The 21893-nt window shown below is 38.5% G+C and overlaps 1 protein-coding gene across 1 annotated transcript; it reads right to left on the bottom strand.

The window, feature by feature from the left end:
* Positions 1–315: 315 nt before the first annotated feature.
* Positions 316–19004, bottom strand: glud1a (glutamate dehydrogenase 1a). Its single transcript, XM_036574458.1, has 13 exons — positions 18406–19004; positions 15951–16031; positions 15788–15843; positions 14053–14116; positions 11676–11770; positions 9423–9602; positions 6855–6992; positions 6188–6325; positions 5866–5946; positions 5517–5640; positions 3421–3512; positions 1564–1626; positions 316–1344 (listed from the first exon to the last, which is right to left on the bottom strand). The coding sequence occupies exons 1-13, from the start codon at positions 18803–18805 to the stop codon at positions 1225–1227; spliced, it is 1632 nt and encodes a 543-aa protein (XP_036430351.1). The 5' UTR covers positions 18806–19004; the 3' UTR covers positions 316–1224.
* Positions 19005–21893: the final 2889 nt, after the last annotated feature.

The raw sequence follows: 21893 nt of genomic DNA, 5'->3' as shown, positions 1-21893 counted from the left end.
AATTCTTAATTTTAAATAAAATTAAATAAAATTCTTAAATTTATATACAGTCCCCTCCACAATTATTGCCACCCCCTTGTAAAGACGAGTAAAATGTTTTTTTAAGAAATTCACTTTTTCGTGAATTAGCTTAATCTCACACTGACTCATATATATATATATATATTTAAACAAAACCATGTGGCACAATCATCAGCACCCCTAGAAATAGTTTAAAACAGACACTGGCTGCTTTGGCCAGTTTCTTCATGCTCAGTACGCATCCTCATTCCAGATGAAAGAAGCCATTACTCTGTCACTTAGGACACAAAATAGTTGTGTTTAAATTTGATTTTATTTTATCTTAAACAAGGCCATATAAACTCTCCCCCTCTGTCCAAATTAATCCAAGAACTCTTTCACACTCAGTGCTAACCTGACACAGAAATAAACCCTTTGTTCCCAAATATAATCCCTTCCAAATACATACAAGTTGCATAAATTCAGCACATTAATCATTAAGACCTGGTCCACACCATTAAGAACGGAAGCATTTGGATAAAGAGATGATCAGCTCCCTGTTAGGCAAAAGAGCACCATAATTCAATTTTATTCTGATAATAAAGTGATTAAGCCATCAGGGTGAAGATAAATATGTTTCTGCGCAACTTTGGTAACATATGAAAAGCCTGAGTAAGTCATCTTTCATGCATTTGCCCTCCTTGTTGACTATTTGCATGACACTTTTTGGGTGAGTGCTGAAAACACAAAGACGTGGAAAACAGAAGCACTAGTGCTTTACAGAGTGCTGCTGCGACATTAAGGCTTAACAGGTCTTTGTATCTGATATGCTCAAACAGCTGGTGTTAAGACTCCTCTGAATACAACCCCACAGAATACAGTGTAAAATAAAAAGGTGCATTATAAGGTACAAAAACTAGCCATTTTTGGTGTTTTTTGTCAAGGTATTACAGTCAGACTAGGGTAGTGGTGACAGCATCATGAGAGAGAAAAGCAGCTTTGACTTTACGGCTTGGATAAAAGCCGTGAGTAACTTTCGATAATAAAATAAGTAAATGAGGCTAAAGCTGTGTGCGTATATAAACAGTACATACTAATATATGTAATGTAAACTCTTAAGATGTGAAGGTGGTATTTGGCTTGGGAAGAGTCAGGTGAGATGTAGACAGTTTGTACATATGGACAGACAGACATAAAGACATGCAGATGCACCGAGACAGCTGCTTATGTAAAAGTGAGGCCAGCCTCATTGTACACTTTAAAGACTTTCTCAATGGCGTTGACGTAGGCTGCTGTCCGCAGGTCCAGCCCCAGGTTGTACTTGTTGGCAGTGCGCATGATTTGCTGGAAAGAAAAATAAAGTTAAACTTTGTACATAACTAAAAATGTCTTCTTACTCATTTCAATAAATTAATAACTAAGGCAAATCAAAAAAGTCCCCAAGCTTAAAGTCACAAAACAACACACACAGATCCAAACCACTGGTATGACTACGAGCTTAAAGAAAGCACAATTTACTATAATGGCACAATAAATGTCAAAACAACATTATTATCTACTAACCCTGGCAGAGCGCTCCATGGTGTAAGCAAGTCCAGAATGCACAATGTCCTTCTCAGACGCTCCCTGTAACCAATTTCGAACACAACAGTGAAAAAAGGAGACAAACCCACGAATTACCATAATAAATCGGCCTTTAAATCAATGATGGATAAGACTGACTGATACAGTAGTCAGTAGGTGTGTGATCATCCACAAAATTAAAAATTCAGTTCAAAACGATATTGTGGTGTCTCGACATAATGCATTTTTTTATACAGTAAATGAGTGCCTAACTATGTGCCTTGTGTTTATATGTTAATGTTTGCACCATGTGCACAGCTTACAGTGTAAGCACACTAAGGGTGTAACGATTCACGCATTTTCTTTTTCAATTTGATTTTCGATTCTGAGGATTCAATATTCTCTGTGTTAAAGTGTCTTAACTCTATGGAGCTCTAAATATAAATGACATACATATGACAGATGGGTAAACTGTGGCCATGAAGGGATGCACATGGTCAGCAACAATACTCAAGTAGGCTGTGGTGATGACTGATTTGTATTAACAGGCCCAATGCGTCAAGAACATTTCCCCACACCATTACACCACCTCCACCAGCCTGGACTGTTCATACAAGGCAAGTTGGGTCTAAGGATTCATGCAGTTGTCGCCAAATTCTGATCCTTCTATCTGTATGCCTCAGCAGAAATCAAGATTCATCAGACTGAGCTACATTTTTTGAGTCCTCAACTGTCCAGTTTTGGGGAGCCTGTGCCCACTGCGCCTCAGCTTTCTGTTCTTGGCTGATAGAAGTGGAACCTGATGTAGTCTCCTGCTGTTGTAGCCCATCCGACTCACAGTTTGACGTTTTGTGCATTCTGAGATGCTTTTCTGCTCACCACAATTGTAGAGAGAGTAGTGATCTGAGTTACCGTTGCCTTTCTGTCAGCTTGAACCAGTTTGGTCATTCTCTGTTGACCTCTCTCATCAACAAGTGAGTAGACTCTAGAGACTGTTGTGTGTGAAAATCCCAAGAGATCAGCAGTAATAAAAATAATCAGACCATCCCATCTGGCACCAACAATCATGCCATGGTCTAAATCACTAAGAAATTTTTTTTCCCCCATTCTGATGGTTCATGTGCAGGTTACATGAAGCTGCTGGCCTGCATCTGCATGATTTTATGCATTGCACTGCTGCCACATGATTGGCTGATCAAATACTTGCACAAATGAGTAGATGTATAGGTGTTCCTAAAAAAGTGCTCAGTGGCCGTAGATCGGTTTCGCTCAGTTTGATAGAAAGTTTTCCAAAACAAATTACTACGCCTCAACCCCTAGCTAGAGAAGTTATAAGTGGCACAGCTGCAGGTTGTGGATAATGTCCGTCTATGCTCCTCTATAACAAGCATAAAAATAAAGCAAAGGATCTGAGCTTATTTTTGCCAATACCTGTTCCATTAAAATGTGTTGGGATGAGACATGTCTAGATTTAATGTCTATATCAGGTAAAAATAAGACATTTTCCAGAAATCTTTCGACTTAAATTTTCAACATTATTTTAAAACTTTATAAGACCCTTAAAGGATCTGTGGGAACCTTGCGTTCAAACTTGATAAGTAACTGATTAGTTGAATCCACAGGGTTGGAGCAAGGAAAACAGTGAACTGTGCAACGTTCTTCTCAAAACGACTGGAATCTCAGAACTGTGTTGCACATCTAGCTCCTGTTCCAGCCCCAGGGTGCATTGGACACACCTGAGCTATTCAAACACAGTTCTAATGTGAAGGTAGAGAAGTGGAGGACAAACTATAATAAAAACTATAATAACCACATGCATTATGTGTGCATATGTATAAAGTACGTTTGTGCACTCACAGCAATCCTGGCCTGGAATTCAGAGGTGGGGACAACAGGTATGGATCCACCATGCTTCCCGAACTTCCTCTCCAGACTCTCCTGCACTGACACTGTAAAGAGAAATATTTGAATGTTAGTCTGTGCTTTTAAAATCAAAGACAGGTGATTCACAATCTCAAGAAGGAGGCTAGAAATGTAATAATGAGAAATTTCAGTTAGAGAAAAACCGTTTCGTAACTCATTCCAAAGCTTATTTCAGGAAAAGATTCACAGCATGTAGCAAAGAAAACACCACAATACGTATCCAAAATATTTAAAAGCATCTGACACAAATTAAGCAACGTGACCCAGGCATCAACAACAGCTGCAGCTAAAAGCTTCCCTTTTGAGACTGCCTAATGAACACCAGAAGACTTTCACACAGTCAGAGCTTCAGCTTTCAAAAGCTCACACTCTTTTTCCTCCCAACACTCTCACTGAAAGAGCTCCAAGCACTACAGAGCAGGCAAATGGGCGTTTAGAGAGTGGGCCACAGTGCCGCAGCACAGAGATGCAGATAAATGCAGAAAGGCTAGACAGACTGCAGACAGCAGCCACCCCTCTGTGCCTACTCTTCCTGGAACAGCTCCATCATGTGACAAGTAATAATGCCAGCTCCACCAGCACAGAAAAGCAGGACAGCGTAGTGTGTGTGTTTGTTTTTGTGCAATTACAAGACAAAAATGTTCAGACTTTGAAGGAAAAATAAAGGAAAACAGGGGAAATCTACAGGGTCAGGACCAGCAAAATAAACATAACTTTGTAAAGTGCTTTATTTTTTTTTTTTTAAAACTGAATATAAGGTTAAGGTTAGGCTTAGAAAAATCTTACTAGGTAGTTCCATACAATGGGGTTCAAAAGTCTGAGAACACTTGTGAAAGTGCAAACGTTTTGTATTATTTTCCACTTTACTATAAAGTTTTTCTTTACCATAATATTAAGAACATAACATATTGGGTAAAAAATAGAATCTCTTAAATTCACCATGAATTTCAGAATTTCGTTTGGTATGCGTCCCTTTTGCTTTGACTCTCTTGTTACGTTGCAGTTCAAATTGACCCGTTTAAATCATTGTCTCCTGGGCTTAATTAGTGTAATGAACATGTAAACATGTTAGCAACATGTTTGTGTTTACACTGTTTACATTACATGTTTATATTACACACATAACGTCCTATATAGCCCTATAGAGCCACCTAAATTATGCAAATGTACTCTCTCAGAAGTTGAAAAGATGAGCAATATGAGCAGAAAACAGACAGCATAGGAGGCTCTGGAATACATCCTTGACAACAATAGAAAAGGAGAAGAGGAAGTGTCTGAAAATGAAGACGGTCATTCTAATCATGATGAGGGTACTGTCCCACAGTCATCAACTCCAAGGGGACAGTAATATCAAAAACGGCATCAAAACATGCATCAGCTCAATATGACCCAGCAATATTATTGATGTTCTGCACAGCTGAACATGACAGGGCGGTTAAACAACAGTGTGCACTCAAGCTCGAGCTTTTTGTGTAAAAGCCTCTGATGAGTAGATCAAATTCACCCGAGAGTCATTTAAACACATGCTTCAATGGACAGAATGAGTTAAAAACCAAACAAACAAACAAAAAAAAAACCTGACCTTTTTCCTTTTTGGTACAAAGACCTTACTATGGACAGTATCACAATATTGCTTAATTTGAAGAGTAACCTAGAAACAGTGCAAAACATTGAAATATTTCCTCATTTGTGATAAGTTTTTTGTTTTCATTTTTTCAGAATTCTATAACTTCTGGTCAATTATTTCTAGGTTTAAATGTAAAAATCCCAGATTTTTAATGTGGTCTCAGACTTAAGGACCTCACTTTATATAAATATACACATGGAACATAAGAATGCTGACAATTGACAAAGTATAAAAACAAGAATGTGTGTATACAAACACTTACAGGGTTGTGTTAATCCACCTTTTGTTCTCGAAGTTTAATTTAGGTTCAGCGAGTACAACTATTGTGGTGAGACATGTTTCTTGTCTTTTCCTAACAAAGTAAATAACTACTAAAAATATATATACACCGCACTGGACTTACTGAGCAGGTGGTAATTGGAGTCTCTCTCATATTTGAAGGTCAATCTTCCATAGCTAACGTGGTTCAGGTTCTTAAGCCACTCAAAGTAGGAGACAGTCACACCGCCAGCATTCAGGTACATGTCCTGTTAAATATAATAGTTAAATAAACAACCACACCAACCTTTGGATGCCCAATTCTGCACCAGGAGACCTATCATCCATCACTCTACATCTTGAGAACGTTCTAAATAGTCTTTAGGATGGTAGATCTACAGGAGGATTGCTAGGCTCTAATGAACCACACAATCACACAATACTTAATACAAAAATGCATTGATAAGAAAAGCTGCAATGAATGCTAAACTTACAGGAATAACCATAATGTTCCTTTCAAGGAATATCTTGTCAGCTTCAGGGGTGGTGGGGCCATTGGCTCCTTCAGCAATGATCTATAAAAACAGTAAAACAGTAGCAGCAACTTTATTGCCAATTTTCATACAACTAAACTGCAGCTGGAAGAGCACCACAAATTTAATATAAACACTTCAACAGACTCAAGCATGAATTAAATAAATGTAGCTATTTAAGTCTTTCATAGATTTATGTTAATCTTGGCAAGCAACATTAGCACATAACACTCAAAATAATATCATAACTGATGTGGTGCAGGTCGTGAAACTGATGTCCAACCTTAGCCTTGACCCTGCTGGCGTTGTTCCTGGTCAGCTGTTTCTCGCTGGCAGCAGGGATCAAAATATCACAGTCTGCCTCCAAGATGCTGCCCTCGTAGGGTGTGGCCTTGGGAAAGCCTACAATAGTACCATGGGCCTGGAGGCAGACAGGTTAGCAGTCATTTTATGTCAGAAAGAGAACACGTAATGCATGGATACAGTGACATCTTCAAGCACACTCTTGTCCTTATACTACTGTACAACCACTAGATGGCAACCTTTTACCATTTTGTTATTGAGAAACACCTCTGAACAATCTGCGAATCTGGTTTGCCAAAAGCTTCACAACGACACAAAATACTCTATACTTTCAATCCATACCATGATTGGGTTTTTAAGTAGAAGAGGAGATATTTTATTATGATTTCATTTTGATGGAAAGCTAGTGCTGTACATCTTGTTTTGCAGAGAGAAAAACTTCCTTCACATTTTTGCCACTTTTGTCATTTCTTACAATCAAAACAAATGGAAAAAGGTGCAGACAGTTGTCAATACATAATATAAATGAATGTATGTATTCACTGTGTACCTAGTTAGTTCATTATGAAATTTCATAGTTATATTTATTTACAATACAACAGCAGTAACTCTCGGCTTCTAAGGAACCAGGTTATTTCAAGACTCACCAGTTTGTAGTCCTCCAGCTCTTTGGGGTCAATGCCACTAGGGTTCCAGATGCTTCCATCCAGCTCTCCTATTCCCACACATTTGGCCCCAAAGCGGTGCAGGTAACGCATGGAGTGCAGGCCCACATTACCAAAGCCCTAAGCCAGAACATCAAAACAGCAAGACTTTATCAATTTTCTGCGTATCGGATATTCAAATTTAACATTCATCATTCAAAGCAGTGGTACTCCATCAAAGATCTCACTCATGGCACATTTTCATGTTTTCCTTACTCTAACGCACCTGTCCATGTAAAATGCTTGATAATCAGTGTTCGAGCATGGACACTTAAAACTCAGACACTTAAAACACTGTTTCTCTTATAAAACACTGCCTAATGGCAAACAGGCAGTTCACAGTCAAATCCCCAACTGAGTTTTGTACCTCTGCATAATGATTCACTAATGCCACCTTGTGGCAAAGTTTGAGATGTGACTCAAAAATTCATAAAAAGGACAAACAATCCTAAAACAATATCACTCACAGGTCGCACGTCTGTTTGGCTGCCATCACATCAAATTATAGCTTTAATAAGCTCCCACAAGTACGTGGTAAAGCTGCAATCTCAAACTCCGATCACAGAATCCTGGAGCACCTTAGAGTTTAAAGTTTGTTCTGCTCTACAGTTAAGTTTACATTACAAGCCTAATTGCGCAATCATTTTCACAAATTTGCCTTGACTGTCCACATTTGTGTTGGTGACCCATATCTGTCATTTGTGTGAACACAGCTCTAAAGGGCATATTTTATCATCAAGTTAGCTGCTGTCAACACTGGATGACGACAGTAAAGCGTAAAGGAAAAAAAAACAAAAACTGATCTAACTGTTCTCACTACACCCACATGGATACCTCTCGGATATTAGTTAGTAAGGAGGGTCTCTGAGCTAGCTGTGTGTTTTTGCTTGATGACAGATAGGGGTGGTGGGAGGGGGAGGTGAAACATGATTAAAATATGGTTAATATAATCTTTCCCTGACCGCTGCAGCACAGTAACATAAAAATCAGAAGACATTTTGGAGAAGGGCAAAGGGCACTTCATTTGATTGAAGATTACAGGAAAACAAGAATTTTGGGGCACATTTACTGTTTGCGTTAAGAAAAGTGTCTGTCGTGATTTAGTAAACATAAAGGGTCTTTAGGCACCCATAAAAGGATCAAAACAGGTGGCCGCTTTTCTTTAGCGCTTTTGCCTTATTGCTATGCATTTACAGGAGTTCCCTTTTAAAGTGCAAAATACTGGGAGGAAACTAATCTTACAAAGCACTTACTCTGATTTACCAAGACACAGAGTAAATACTGACTGTGCACTGTTTAATGTCTGAGGAAAACTTGTCTTCTTTTGGTGCCCACATAGCTGCCATTGTTTGTGCTCAAAGAGAAAAAGAGAGGTTTTCAAGTTTTTGCCTGAATAATAAATTGACAGTTTTCTTTTCTAAACGATTGTAAAAGCGCATATTTAAACTCTTTTGGCTCTGCAACCCCTGATTTCCTAAAGATACTTGTTACTTTAGTCACACTGTGGCTTCTGTAGCAGAAATGTCACAGCCTTTGATGTACTGCGCATACCTAAGGTCACACTCAGTGAAACCAGTGAAATCAAACAGGCATTTTACAGTATCATGTGTTTTCCAAATGCATGTGGCATGAAACATCATTTCATATCACCAGCCAAAAGTCAAGCATATTACTTATTTTTTAATGTCTGATGTATTATATCAAAATAATATCTCATTTTTTCTAAATAATGACGTTGAAATGATCAATGCTTTCTTGATGCCTAATAACTAATTTTAAGTCAAAATCTCAAGAAAATAACTCCTAACCTAATGAGTCACAGTTTGAACGTGAATTAGACAAGGATTAAAGTTTTTCTCCCCTCCCACGTGGCAGACAAGGGCTTTTATATAGAAAGCATGTGAGTCAAACATGTGGTTAATATGCACTGTTCATGTGATAAGTACAAAGTTGTGCCTGTGCTCATTTGCATGAAAGTTCTTATTAGAACTAGTTAAACTGGCCACCCCCACCAGCGCAAAGTGCCGGTAGACTGTCTATAATTAGAGCTCAATGTTTTTTTGATTTCAGGCTGACTTTAACAGAGAAAACGGAAATCTAGAGGAATGGAGTAAGACGTGGTAAGTGTACACTGTGCATCAAGGGGAGCTGCAGCACATTCTAAAACGTCTTGAGTAATCAAAGTCAGCAGCAGAGTCAGCGTTTAAGCATAAACCTGGCTCGTGAGCTGCATCACGTCACTAATACACTACTGCTGTACATCATATGCTTCCTCTACCTTTAAGAACAAGTAGGCCTATAGAACACTGATGAGTTTTAATTAAAAGGATGTGTTTTGTCACCAGCTCCTTAATGCCCATATAGACTTACAAAGCTCGATGTCTCATCACTAATGAAATTTGTTAATCTAATTTGCACTAATGAATACAGCACATGCAACCCTTCCCCACAAATGTCATTACAGTGCACACATGACGTGACATTGTGACTGCACGGCATGTTTCCTCATACCTGAATAACAAAAGTCTTGTCTCCAAAGCCAGGAGTCAAGCCCAGCTGACTCATGTAAGCAGCCTCATTGACAAAGTTCTCAATGCCGTGAAAGACTCCTCGGCCGGTGGCTGAGATTCTGCCGTGGATTCCACCCTGACTGATAGGCTTTCCCGTCACACAAGCATGAGCGTTGATGTCCTGGGTGGGTGAATAAGCAAGAAAGGAACAAAAGAATCACAAAAAAAGAAAGAGTAAGCGAGAACCAGTGTCACAAAAATGGCAGGAAAGGAAATAAGATGACTTTCAAACAAAGCGTTTCTGTGAAAGCAGTGTCTTCGAGAAAGCTCATTAAAATGTAGACCAGATTTTCCAAACGCCCTGAAACTGGCTTTTGTATCTTAGTAAATCAAGGTCATTTACTACGTAAACAGAACAGACATGAATCACGAGTCACAAATAATGATTCATTAATCATCACCAATATCAAAATACATCACCCAAAGCAAACCTTTCAAATAAAAACCATCTATATTAAATTACATTACATTAAACTTAAGGATGTTTTATATTGCTATGTAAAGCAACGATACCTATGCGTCCATGTTTTTTGTGCAAATGTTGCAATGCAAGTGATAAAATGAAAATGCATTAAAAATCAGTTTTTGCTTTGGTTTCCATCAAACACATAAAAATGCTTTGCATAATGACACCTTTCACATTTTCCATCTTAAACTTCATGTATGTCATAACTTGAATAAACCTGGTTTCCCTAATTTCATAACATATTGCTAAGGAAATAAAATAAAAAATTAAATTATCAGCACATTTATCTGCCACATAGAGCTTTTGGAGCACTTTGTTTAGAAAGGCTGTATTATTTGGAAATCCCTTTCTGTAAGAGCTGAAAATGACAGCATTCATTTAAAAACTCTTCATGCTGTTTGTGTTTCATGTAAGAGTGAAAAAAAAGTTTGTGTGTAAATATGTTCTTTTTCTACAAAAAAAAAATCTAATACAGCTGATGAACAATTTTAATGACTGAGTTGAACTGGAAGTTTTGGTGACAACTGATGAAAACATAACCAACAACTTACGTTTCCATAGCCTACATCGACAAATGTTTTTAAAACACTGAAAAATGCAAACGTTCCATCTCTGGATGGAAACAGACATTTTGTCTCTCGCCAGTAGTTTCAACCTTTTTCACTCTCTATACTACACGAGTGCCACCAGTCTGGGAGACCAAAGGCTACATGCTTCTAAGGTGAATTAAATCTGCTCCAGCAACACAGCACTGCTTACTGCTATAAATCTGAGTGCAGTAAGCAAAAGACTTTCTTTACAATAACAGTGCTAATCTGAGCAGTACAATCACTGTGTAAATAAGTAAAAATAAACTCTGAATAACAAGTGGCACAGCTGAGATTTGATCCAAGCTTCATGCTGGATTGCTGCTTTTTTTGCTGTCTTTTTACAAGTGGACCACTGGAGAGAGTTATACCATCTACAATTTTCGGCTAGCCCTAATATCCAAAACAGAATACTGTGTACATTTACACCCATCACAGTATGTATAAGCAGACATCTAGTCTCATAACAGCTCGGCGATAAGCAGAGCCCTGCACAGTCAGGCACGGGACAAGACTGTGTACTCTGCACTGTGTGGCTTTGAATTAATAAAGGCTGAAAAATATTGTGCATTGCTGGGAAACAGATTTAGTCACGTTCACAGGAAGCAATTATTTTGGGTCATCTGTGTTCCACAACAACACAAAATTCCAAAACACTTAGGCGCTGTTTCTACACCTACATTTAGGTTTCGCCAATTTGACCTGTAATTTTCCCACCTACTCCACTCACAAAACACAGAGAACAACAGTTTCAGAGCGGTAATTGTCATCAAGCCTCCCCATTACCACGGTAACACAGAGTTCACAGAGTTCAAAGCCTGAGAACAGGTCAAAGAGTCATAACCACTGCTCTAAATCAGGGTGACAATAGAGGAGGGGCCATGGCTGGAACAAAAAGCTTTATTGTAAGGAGAGCAGGCAGTGGTAAGCATTTTAGGAAGGCAAATATTGTTATATTATACATCATGGACAAAAACAATATCTGCTCCTCTAGAGCGATAAGCTATGGTTTATGTGACTGTGTTAACCAATTAGCCTCTGTGCAGCTGATTTGAAACTTACTATCAGCAAAGTCAACAGAACAGACCTCATCCCATATCTTACTGTGAGCTCAAACTAATCAGCAGGACAGGGGACTTACGTGGTGGCCCATGGTGTTTGCGTATGTGTCAGCAATCCAGGACATCTCCCTCTCTCCAGTGCTCATGTCAGGAGCAGGGACATCAATGCCAGGCCCTGAGATAAGAAGAGAAGGGAGCTTTAAATGTACTACTGATCCACCATTGGCCATTGATTACTAGCAGCATAAAGCCTCTGTAAGTAATCATATTCAATATGATTGATTCATGCTCTGCCCACAAATGCAATTTTTGCAGCAACTGTTGTGAAGTTCAAGAAGCTAACTCAATCTAATAAGAAACTCCTGTTAAAACTCAAAATACCTGATATCTCTCATTCACAATCTGTTTTCCCCCTAACACTATGCTACCAAATAATAATAAAAATAAAAATAATAATAATAATAAATAATAATAATAATAATAATAAATCTCTGAATGGTCTGAAATACAGGTAGAAAAATTTGCATGGCCATTTTTTTTAAAAAGTTTTGTCTCATTAATCTTTTTAAAACTATTCAGAATGTTTTACTTCTAAATAAAAATAGAGTCAAAAAAGAATAAAATCAATACATTTCGATGTAGAAGCCTCAGTGAGAATCATGGTTAATTAAGGATTTAAAAGGCAATTAATTATTGGAAAAACTCTTGGGCTGTGTCTGTTGTCATTAATATGTTTTGAGTGGCATTTCTGTCTCTCTGTTCGTACTGCATTGTTATAAATATTAATAGAATTTTTAAGAATTTTATAGTGAACAGTTTGTTTAGTTTTCCTCCATTTCCACTCTGCTTTGTTGCAGTCCCTTTCGAGGTGGTTTATCTGTTCTTTTTTTCCCATGGCATTTTTGTGGTCAACGACTTCTCTTTAGTCTTTCCTGGTGCAACACTATCTAGAACAGATCTTAGCTTACCGTTAAAATTGCTGAGCATTTTATGCACTGTTGAGTTAATATGTAGAGGAGGTTTGGAAAGTTGAGCGTTACTAAAAGCAGCCGATGTGTAAAAATACCGTTTTCACATCAACAGAAGCAGTCATACTAAAAACACACAGTAGTGATCTGAGATGGCGATTTCCAAAATTTCTTACATGACTAAATCTAGTGTTACCATGAATGTGTGTCAAATGTGTTGAAAAGTTGCATGAATTCAGTAGCTTTTTTGTCTGAGCCTTCATCAACATGAAGATTAAAACCAACAGTCAGAAGAATTCTATCATGATTAGTTACCAAGACGGACAGTAGTTCAGAAACTTCTGGTAAGGATGGTGCATATTTGGGTGGACAATAAACAACTACCAGCAAGACCTTTAAGCAGAATGGCAAGATATTCAAAGGAGAAACCGTTTCAAATGAAATATTTTTCAATTAAAAATATTGGAAAAAACAATCGCTAAACCTCCTCCCTTCTTACCTGACTGATTGTGTTGATATAGTCAACAGAACCTAGGCAGGTTGGAAAGGACAACAAATCTGCCATCAAGCAAATGATGCCTTAGCTTGGTTACACAACAAAGTAAGTATCATTTGAAATCAATAAAGCACTACAAAATTTTAACACTGAGAACAAAAGTTTTGTGCATGACAATCTCATTAGTTGGCATTTTTGCCAATGTTCTTGTTCAAAATGTTCAAGAAATGAATACCAAGTGTTCCACACCAATACAGCTTTAAAAACAAACAAGTTACATCAGGCATTTCTAAAGGGGTTTAGATACAATGCCTAGGCTATGTACTAAAAATGCACTGGAAAATACGGTATCTACGCAAGTGAAATTACTTCAGATTAAATCTAGTCAGTATCTATTTCATTTTGAGGTTGATGTAGGCTTGTTAAAAGATTACTGTAGGCTTACTTTAAGGTTATCCTATTGCTTGACTTTTTACTTGTTTTACGTGACTTTAGTAAGTAAAATTCTGTCACTGCACTGGCAGATTTTGTTTATTTGAAGATTATTTATTTGAAACAAGCAAAATTATCTGTCAATATAGGCACTTAAATAAAAAATAGTTAAATAATCTAAAATAAGCTTACGACAATCTCAAAAAGAGAAATATTAGATCTACTGACTAAATTAAGATAATTTCATTTGAGAAGATTGTGTGTGTGTGTGTGTGTGTGTGGCGGGGGGGGGTTGTGAGTGGGCAGGCCAGCAAAACCACATTCACTCAGTATGGTCTGCATATCAAAGGCTGTCTAGGAGTTATGTGACCTTCTATAAGCATATAAACTGAAGCATACTGAGCAAACTGGATCACTTTTAGAACAAACTCTCAGCACAGCACTTCTTTTCTAATGCTCAGGTGATTTTTTTTCCATCCACTTTAGGCTTTGGAAGCTGTTAATTTAAGAGCACACCACTGTCTGCTTTTGGCAAGAACACCAAAAGTCGAATCTACTTACCAATAAATCCCTTCTTTGCCAGCTCAATGGTGAAGCGTCTTGTGATTTTCTCCAGCTCATTGTCCTAAATGACAAAAAAGGACAACAATGTTTATAAAGATGCAAATATCATTTAACTAAACCCCTATTACTGAGAAATTAGTTTCATTGCCAGGTGTCTAGTTCAAGCAAATAGGTAGGTTTAAAAGACCTACCTCCTGGGGACATTTTTGCTGTTGATGTTTTGCTGTATTTTGAATAAACAATGGCCAGTCTAGTTATAGCAAAATGGTATTTAAAAATGAAATAAAAACATAGGCATTCTGTGAGGATTACCTCCTCAGAGATGTCTCCTTTAGCCATTTTAGACCTTCATGAGAAAGAAATTTGCAAGACAGTTAAGCTATGTTTAAGGAGTCGCTTGTTTGAATATTAGTGTCTCTTTTAAAGCGAATATAATGTTAGTGACACCTTTGGGAACGACTTTTGTTGGGAGAACACAAATTGCTGGTTTTAAGATTGGAAGGACAGATAAGTTAGGATAGAAGCAACGGGAGGGTGAACAATAGTAAAGAGTGGACATATTAAGTACTGCCAAACTTTATATTTTACTTAGTGTTGAAGGTTTCTGTGAAATTTAAATGTTAAATACATTTTTCCTGTTTTTTCTGCTGCTGAAAAATGAGTAACTTCATGTTGTTTTTTCCTGATATATGCATGAAATGTTTGCTCTCAAAAGGCAGACTGTTGCATTGCATGTGGGGATTGCAATGTAGTCCAGGAGTTCTGGAAAGAAGTGTCTATATCTATTTTCCACATTTTGTCTATAGATCTACCTCTGAAAAAACTTTTTGTTTTAGGTATTTTCCCCTGACAATTTTGTTATGGAAAGCTGCACTTGTAATTTAATTGATATATGTATTCTGGAGGCAAAATGCTGCTAGCTTTGTTTTGGAAAAGAACAGAGGGACCCTCCATTATGCAATGGATAAAGAACATGTTCTTTTGCTTGTTGATGAAAAAAGTAACATATATAATAAAAAGCAAACAGTCTAAATTTTCTAAAGGTATGGAATCCCTTCCTATCCTACTTATCACATGTAGACATTAACAGGTTGTTGTAAAAAGATGATGTTTGCTAAATCAGTGTTTATCTTTTCCTAAATTACAAGTTAATTAGTTATTAGTTAATTATTATTGTCCATAGTTTCACACTCATTTGAGAAACACTAGACTTACTGACCTCTGATCTTTTGGGACAGGAGTCGTGTTCTTTACTTACCATTTAATATCCAACCAAAGACTTAAGACTTGACTAATATGTTAATTAGATTTGTTTCAAAATATATCAACAAAAGCCAAGAACAGATACAGCTATAGGGCCTTCACTTGATCCTCTGTGCCAACTCTGAGTCAGGGGGCTTTCTCAGCTGCAGTAAGTGCCAAATTATGACTCCACAACATTCATCTAAGCACTTGCTGCCAAAAGTAATAGTGGCAAACAGGCAATTTTACACTGTATTGGCAACTGGAAGTGAGGCAATCTGGAAAACTAGTCCTAACAGTGAAAATCACAAGTCTAATAAACAAATCTACAAAGTATTCATACTGACATGAAATGTATTACATGAAATTAGCCCTGTTAGTGTTTCATGGTGTCACATAATAATTTAACTAGTAAGCTTCATTACCTTTACAACCGCACCATCATATCCCCAATTTTTAATTCTTAAAACTCAAAACACGATGGACTTACAGAGTAATTCTTGGGGTTGATCTTCACTCCAGCTTTCGCTCCTCCAAAAGGTACATCTGTGGATGAGACATTTAATTACAGTCATGGCTGTTCACGTTAGGATATTCAGGCTCGCACATGAAGACAGTAGCTAAATAATAATAATTTTAAAAACCTCACTTACCGACAACAGCACATTTGTATGTCATCAAAGAAGCCAAAGCTTTCACTTCATCAACAGACACCTCTGTGCTGTAACGAATACCTGGAAGCAGATGCAAAATATAAACATGTGACCAACTTTCATGCATATTATACACGTTTTCCCTGTATGTACTTTGCTCATTATGGAAACTATGGGCAATGTTAATGTCCCCTCTCATTAGCCAGATCAGTCAAATCCCTACAAATACACTGGATCCACTGAAATCCTATTAATCAGAAAGTGTCAGGGGAATGGGTGTATAGGTCATGTCCAATAAGTATTTTAAGATCATCCTCTACTTTTACTTTAAAAAAGACTGATTAAAATAGCCTAAACAGAGCAAATAAAAACAGAAATTGTTCGGGATGTAATAATACACATGTAATATTTAACAGAATTGTATTGCAGCATATTAATATACCTAGCATGTTAGCTTGTGACTAACACCACTGTATTGTTTCAAACTAAGCTCTGAATCTTGTGACTCATGCATAGTTTTAGGCAGCATGTTGTTTGGTTGCAGTGGAAGATTTTAAATAGTTTCAGCTGTTGGACATTAAAAAGAACCACAAAAGAAGGGAAATGATGTTGGGCAGAGCAGGCAGAAAACCAGTCGACATGATGACTCACTCCCTCCACTATTTGGAAAAAAAAAGTCAGGGAAGGCCTCAATCCGGGTGTGGCTGCAGAAAAACTATCCCAGACTTGCCTTCACCTACAAGCATTTGTTAAACAATGTTCTGACATAAAAAAGTATAATCATTTTGCGGATGTAAAAAGCTTCATTATTAATTGGAAAACAAACTTATGAAGGATTATAGAATAGCAGGACAACAAACACTAATAGTTCAAACTAGAGTCATCTTTTTAGTCAAACAATTACAAACAGCATTCTCCAACCTCTGTGAGTGAGGCTGATTAGTCATCACATGCAAAATGAACAAAATAACCTCCGTCTTCAGTTAGCTGGTGAGTGAGACATCAGGAAAGTTGTTTTTTCTTCAACAGTGAAACAGGGTGTGTTCATGACAACAATGAACTACACATATCACGCAAACAGAGGGATGCAGTTCATCAACTAAGGCTCAGCATCTGGTTTTGCCAGCAGTGGAGCAATGCAGCTCAAACAACATGGCAGACATCCAACCCTTCCTACTACTACTGAACCCTAACTTAAACTACTTAAACTACTGTTTTACAAGCTACCTCTGGCACAAGTATTATAAGTACTGGTGTTGTACTGCAGTAACTGAGGCAGTTACTTCCTAAAAGCTTCCTACAAGGCTACTGACTGTCTTCCAAAAAACTGAAAATCTGACTACATTAACAAAATTTCAAAACAGGCTGGAGGAGTTACAAGTTGTTCCACAGTTCATATGTAAAGTGGTTAACGTCTAGTGAATTAGAGCAAGTAATGACATGCAAAAACGGAAAGCTATTCAAGTTAAGGTGGAATATGCTTTCATTTCACGACAAACACAAGGTGGCCTTTGTACCTAAATGTAAGTCCGTGGAAAAGTAGATCAGGATATTCATCCACTGACTAACCAAAGAAAGCATGAATGAAAAACATCAAAGGTCTGCTGAATAACATACTGTCCAGTTCAAGCTTCATATTCAAATGTTACCAATTCCTCGGACATGGAGGAGTGAAAGGGTCTAAAGAATAGAACAAACAGGACAGCCTTTCCAAAAGTTAGAAGTTATGTTTTGAACCTTCTGACACTTTAGAATAAAATCTTCCAATCTTATAACGACCTGGATTTGCAGACTTCAAAAGTGGACTTTCAGCAAAAGTCAAGCAGTGCTCAAAGAAATTACAGCATGAACATTTGGGCCAAGAATAACAAAATTTTGTAGCTAACAACACTATGCAAAGCTGTACTAAGGCAGTCATGCGAACTTCGTCAGGCCCGCCAACAAGAATACCCAGCTTTACCTAAAAATAAATGGAGAAGGCAAAGAGAGAAAGGTGGTAAACCTGAACAAGGCCGACCGCATTATTATTAGCATTATTAGCAGACAGTGGTCATTTTGCAGTGGTATAGCTAATGTAGCTACAGGACTATCGGCCATAAGCTGAACTGCAGTAGCACAAGTTTAACTTCTTAAGCTGTTGACAGACTCCAGCGCAGCTCCACAGCAGTGAGGATGGGGCTAGAGGAGCAGGCTACTCCTAAAACTAAAAACAGCGCCGAGTGATTTTAAAACATGGATTATTTGAACCAAATGTGAGCTCTCAAGCAACGTTTGGTGTTAAGATAGCTAAACATTATAACTCTATAGTCAGCCCTCTGAACTCCACTCTAACTCAGAACTGTTTATAACTAGCCAGTTAACTAACCTAGCGTGTTAGCACCGGGCCCTAGCTTTCTATCACAGAAAATCCTCCCGGTTCTGCGATGTCATGAGCTCGTTTGCTTATCTAACTTACCCCCTTTGCAGGGAGTCCTGTGCTGGCTGTGCTGGGCCCTGTAGCCCTCTACAATCTCCCACTCCCCGTTATCGCGCTTCAGGGGGAAGGAGACGGCCAGGACGTGGTTGCACGGTTTAATGATCTTCAGGATTCCCCTCACTCGGTGCCTCTTCTGCTCCGGCGTCTCTCTGGTCTTCAAACCCTCCACGAGTTTGTCCTCGACTATCGCCGCACCTCGGTCGAAGAAGCCCTCCACCATCCTGAAGAAGTTCGGGTCATCCTCTTTGTCCACGGCCTGGCTGTAGCGCTGAAGCCGAAGCAGGGAGGCTGATGCCGGCAGCCCCGCGTCGGCGCAGCCCGAGGCCAAGGCGCCGCTGCCGGCTGCCCGGGTAAGCAGCTCCCCCAGATACCTGTACATGTCTCAGGGCACAGAGAGGCTAGATAGTCGAGGAAATCTCGCTGGGTTTGCTGTTACCGGGCGTGATAGGGAGGAGAAGAAATGAAAGTCCTCTTCCTTCGCCCTCTCTGCTCAGTGCTGAACTGGCACACACCATCTATAGCTAAACAGTGGCTGTTGTTAAAAAGCGAGCAGTGCTGAGTCCCCACCTCACTCTGGGAGGTGGTCTATGAGCTGAATAACAAACCTCCAGAGCAAACAGCACACCCTGGATCGCTAGGATTCACCGCCAAAAACTCCAGGGCATTGTTTTCTACTGTACTAAAGCGGTAATAGTAATCAAATGCTATGTTGAAAAAGTTGCCTGCCTTTTGGGCACTTTGATCATAAAGCTGTCACTGGGAGCTCAGTCATTCCAGGAGGGGTTAACTCTCATTTGGATTATTAAGGGCCACATAGCATCCCCACCATTCTGTACTAGTGATTTGTAAATGCTGTTTTAAGTTTGTCATAGGCAGCTGTTCACACACAGTGTGATTCTGTATGCTCTGCACTTTTTGAAATTCTGGGACCCTGCTGCATATTTTGCAGTAAAGGTGAAGGTGGGGCTTTGACAGGTGTTGTCCCACTCAAATTTATTTGCTGAGCTCTGGCTTAGTAACTTGCAGAAACAGTAACCTTCTTAAACAGGTTTTGACTTGTTGAGGCAATGTAAACAAAATGCAGGGGGGGGAGGGCGTCTGATGAGAGACATTAGGTGATGAAATAGACTTTCAAGTTTTGTTTTCAATTACAAAATACACAGAGTGACTAACAGTCAAAAAGTTCATTAGCCTAAACCCGAATGCAGAAATTCGCTATGATTCTTGCATCACTGCGCTTTATCTGCCCAGCCAGTGGTCAAGTACTGGCAGTGACGTTAGTGATCCACCCATGTTTTTCACTCTTTAGGCCTGTGAGGTCATTTCTGTCCTATACGTCAGTCACGCTGTATTTGAAGTCCTTTGGTCTTTCAAGCAGAGGATCTTCTGTCTTGCAGACTGAGGTCATATATAGCAAGGTTCAGCCACTGACCTCTTGTTCCACACTACTATAGTAAACAGATAAGACTCTGACCGGGTAATTCTTTGGTCAGCAGGGTCCAAAAGTGAATCTGCTGTTTTGGCAGACCACATATAATGATCAACCCAAATGCTTTACACATGAGGACGTAGCATGAAGTTTATCACGTCTTTCCTGCGTCTGAAGTAATCTGCCCCTAGAGTTATCCAAACAGTGGCTCTTTGACATCTTTAGAGATGCATGAAACATGAAACCAAAGACTGATTTAGAATGTGTCCCTGATTCCACGATAACCCATCAGATAAACATTGCCAGGCATCAGTAATCTAATATCTGGCCTTAACAATAATAAATAATGTAATTTTGCAGATTTTATTTAAAATAGGGGCACAGAAAGTGGTTCTTACTCACAATGTCAGGATTTTTTGACAAGCTGTTCCTTTATACAAGTGAATTAGTCTATGTCAAGCTGTAGAGACAAAATTGTGTAAGAGTATGATGTTTTGTTAAAAAGGTTTTGTGCATGAATATAATTAATAATGAATATCCTGCTGATGAGTGCCGTAAGGGTCAGCAGTGACAGATCTGAGAGCACTGTAGTAGACAGTGTTCAGATTTTTCAAGGTAGAGGCATCAGCATTAATGCAAATTGTCACCATAAACAATGGCTGAAACGAAGACCATCTGGACAGTTAAAAGCATCACAAATTGTGTGTGAAGTGATTTTGCAGTGTCTTTTACTATTGTCCAGTCACTAGAGTGTAAAATTTTCAGCCTTGGGGAAAAGATGATTAGCTGTTTAGCTGAAAATGTCTGATGTATAGACTGTAACAATAAGGCATGTACCGGTAAGTAAGCAACTAGAGCATAATTCAGTGTCTGCAATTAAACTAAAAGCCACATGCTTATCTTTGCTGCAGCTGATGTTATTTAGAATATAGATGAATCAGTGATACTGTATCTGCATTCTGTTTCTCCTCCCTCTTCCTCCTTACATGCCACCCCAGTCCTCCACCCCACACATTTCCTGTATGCCTTTATGCAGTAAATCTCCTGCTCTTTCAACATGTATGGGACTCTGTTATGTCATTGGCTCAAATGAGCCAACACCCATCGCCTGATTGGTGATTTTTTTTTTCCCAACTATATTTCTTGCATTCAAGGAATGTGTACAATGAAGGTGTTTTCGTGATTATTGCCAGCTGTGGGATTCTGCACTGGAGCTGCAGCTGAACACTCTATGACCTGTTTTTCTGGACTGTTGACTTGTGGAGTCGTTGAAGTTAATGAGAATAAATTAGACAGAGTCAAGAACTTGTGAGGAAAGTGAAGAAGGATAGGTTTATTTCAAGATGTTTTCATACAGAGATGTTAACAGATCACCATTTTGGTTCATTCTCCAAACAGAGAGCAGAAGCAAACAACAATAGAGAGTGTTATCACCCTTGACTGGCCCAAACAATCTTCCCCCTCTAAGTCTTAAAGTTATGTACCCATGATAGAGAGGCACAGAGCAGTACAGAACCTTCTAAGATGACCTTAGAGGATCAGGCCTTTAGAGACAGAACAACTTTTCTGATAGACAGATAAGCACATAAGAGTTATACAATTAACCACTTTCCAACAGGACACTGTAACAAATCTTTACTGTAACAAATGTAGTTTTAGTAAACTGAGACTTCAAAATACACAAAAGTACTCTCATAGTAATGGTAAATTTGCTATTAAATGCATTTATATTTGTATGTGGATTATTCAGGATAAAATATAATTATTGAGACTTATAAGAGGATATTTTCCAGACAAAACTAGCCTAGTTATTGACTAACAGTGGATTTTCATCTGTGAATCCTGATGGAGTAATTAGGCTTAAGTCGGCTTGTTTGTCTCTGAATAAGCAGCCACCTAGCTCTCAGATAATTTCGTAACAATAATGTGTTTTTATTTTTCAGCCGAGAAATGCTTCTTCCTCAAGAAAACACTGAAAATATAAGTGCTATAAAGCTGAGCATAACTGAATATTAGAAAGATGAACACTGTGAAGGAA

Source organism: Colossoma macropomum, unplaced genomic scaffold (assembly GCF_904425465.1).
Source record: "Colossoma macropomum unplaced genomic scaffold, Colossoma_macropomum, whole genome shotgun sequence".
Taxonomy (NCBI): Eukaryota; Metazoa; Chordata; class Actinopteri; order Characiformes; family Serrasalmidae; genus Colossoma; species Colossoma macropomum.
The sequence above is the reverse complement of the archived record's forward strand: the minus strand, read 5'-3'. Positions and strand labels throughout refer to the sequence as shown.

What these genes read in the sequence shown, in the direction of transcription:
- glud1a (XM_036574458.1), bottom strand. Translation starts at nt 18,805, where the DNA reads ATGTACAGGTATCTGGGGGAGCTGCTTACCCGGGCAGCCGGCAGCGGC. An exon ending in CAGGACTCCCTGCAAAGGGG is followed by an intron (nt 16,032 to 18,405) that starts GTAAGTTAGATA and finishes ATCTGCTTCCAG; the next exon opens with GTATTCGTTACAGCACAGAG. An exon ending in AGCTGGAGGACTACAAACTG is followed by an intron (nt 6,326 to 6,854) that starts GTGAGTCTTGAA and finishes GTCTGCCTCCAG; the next exon opens with GCCCATGGTACTATTGTAGG.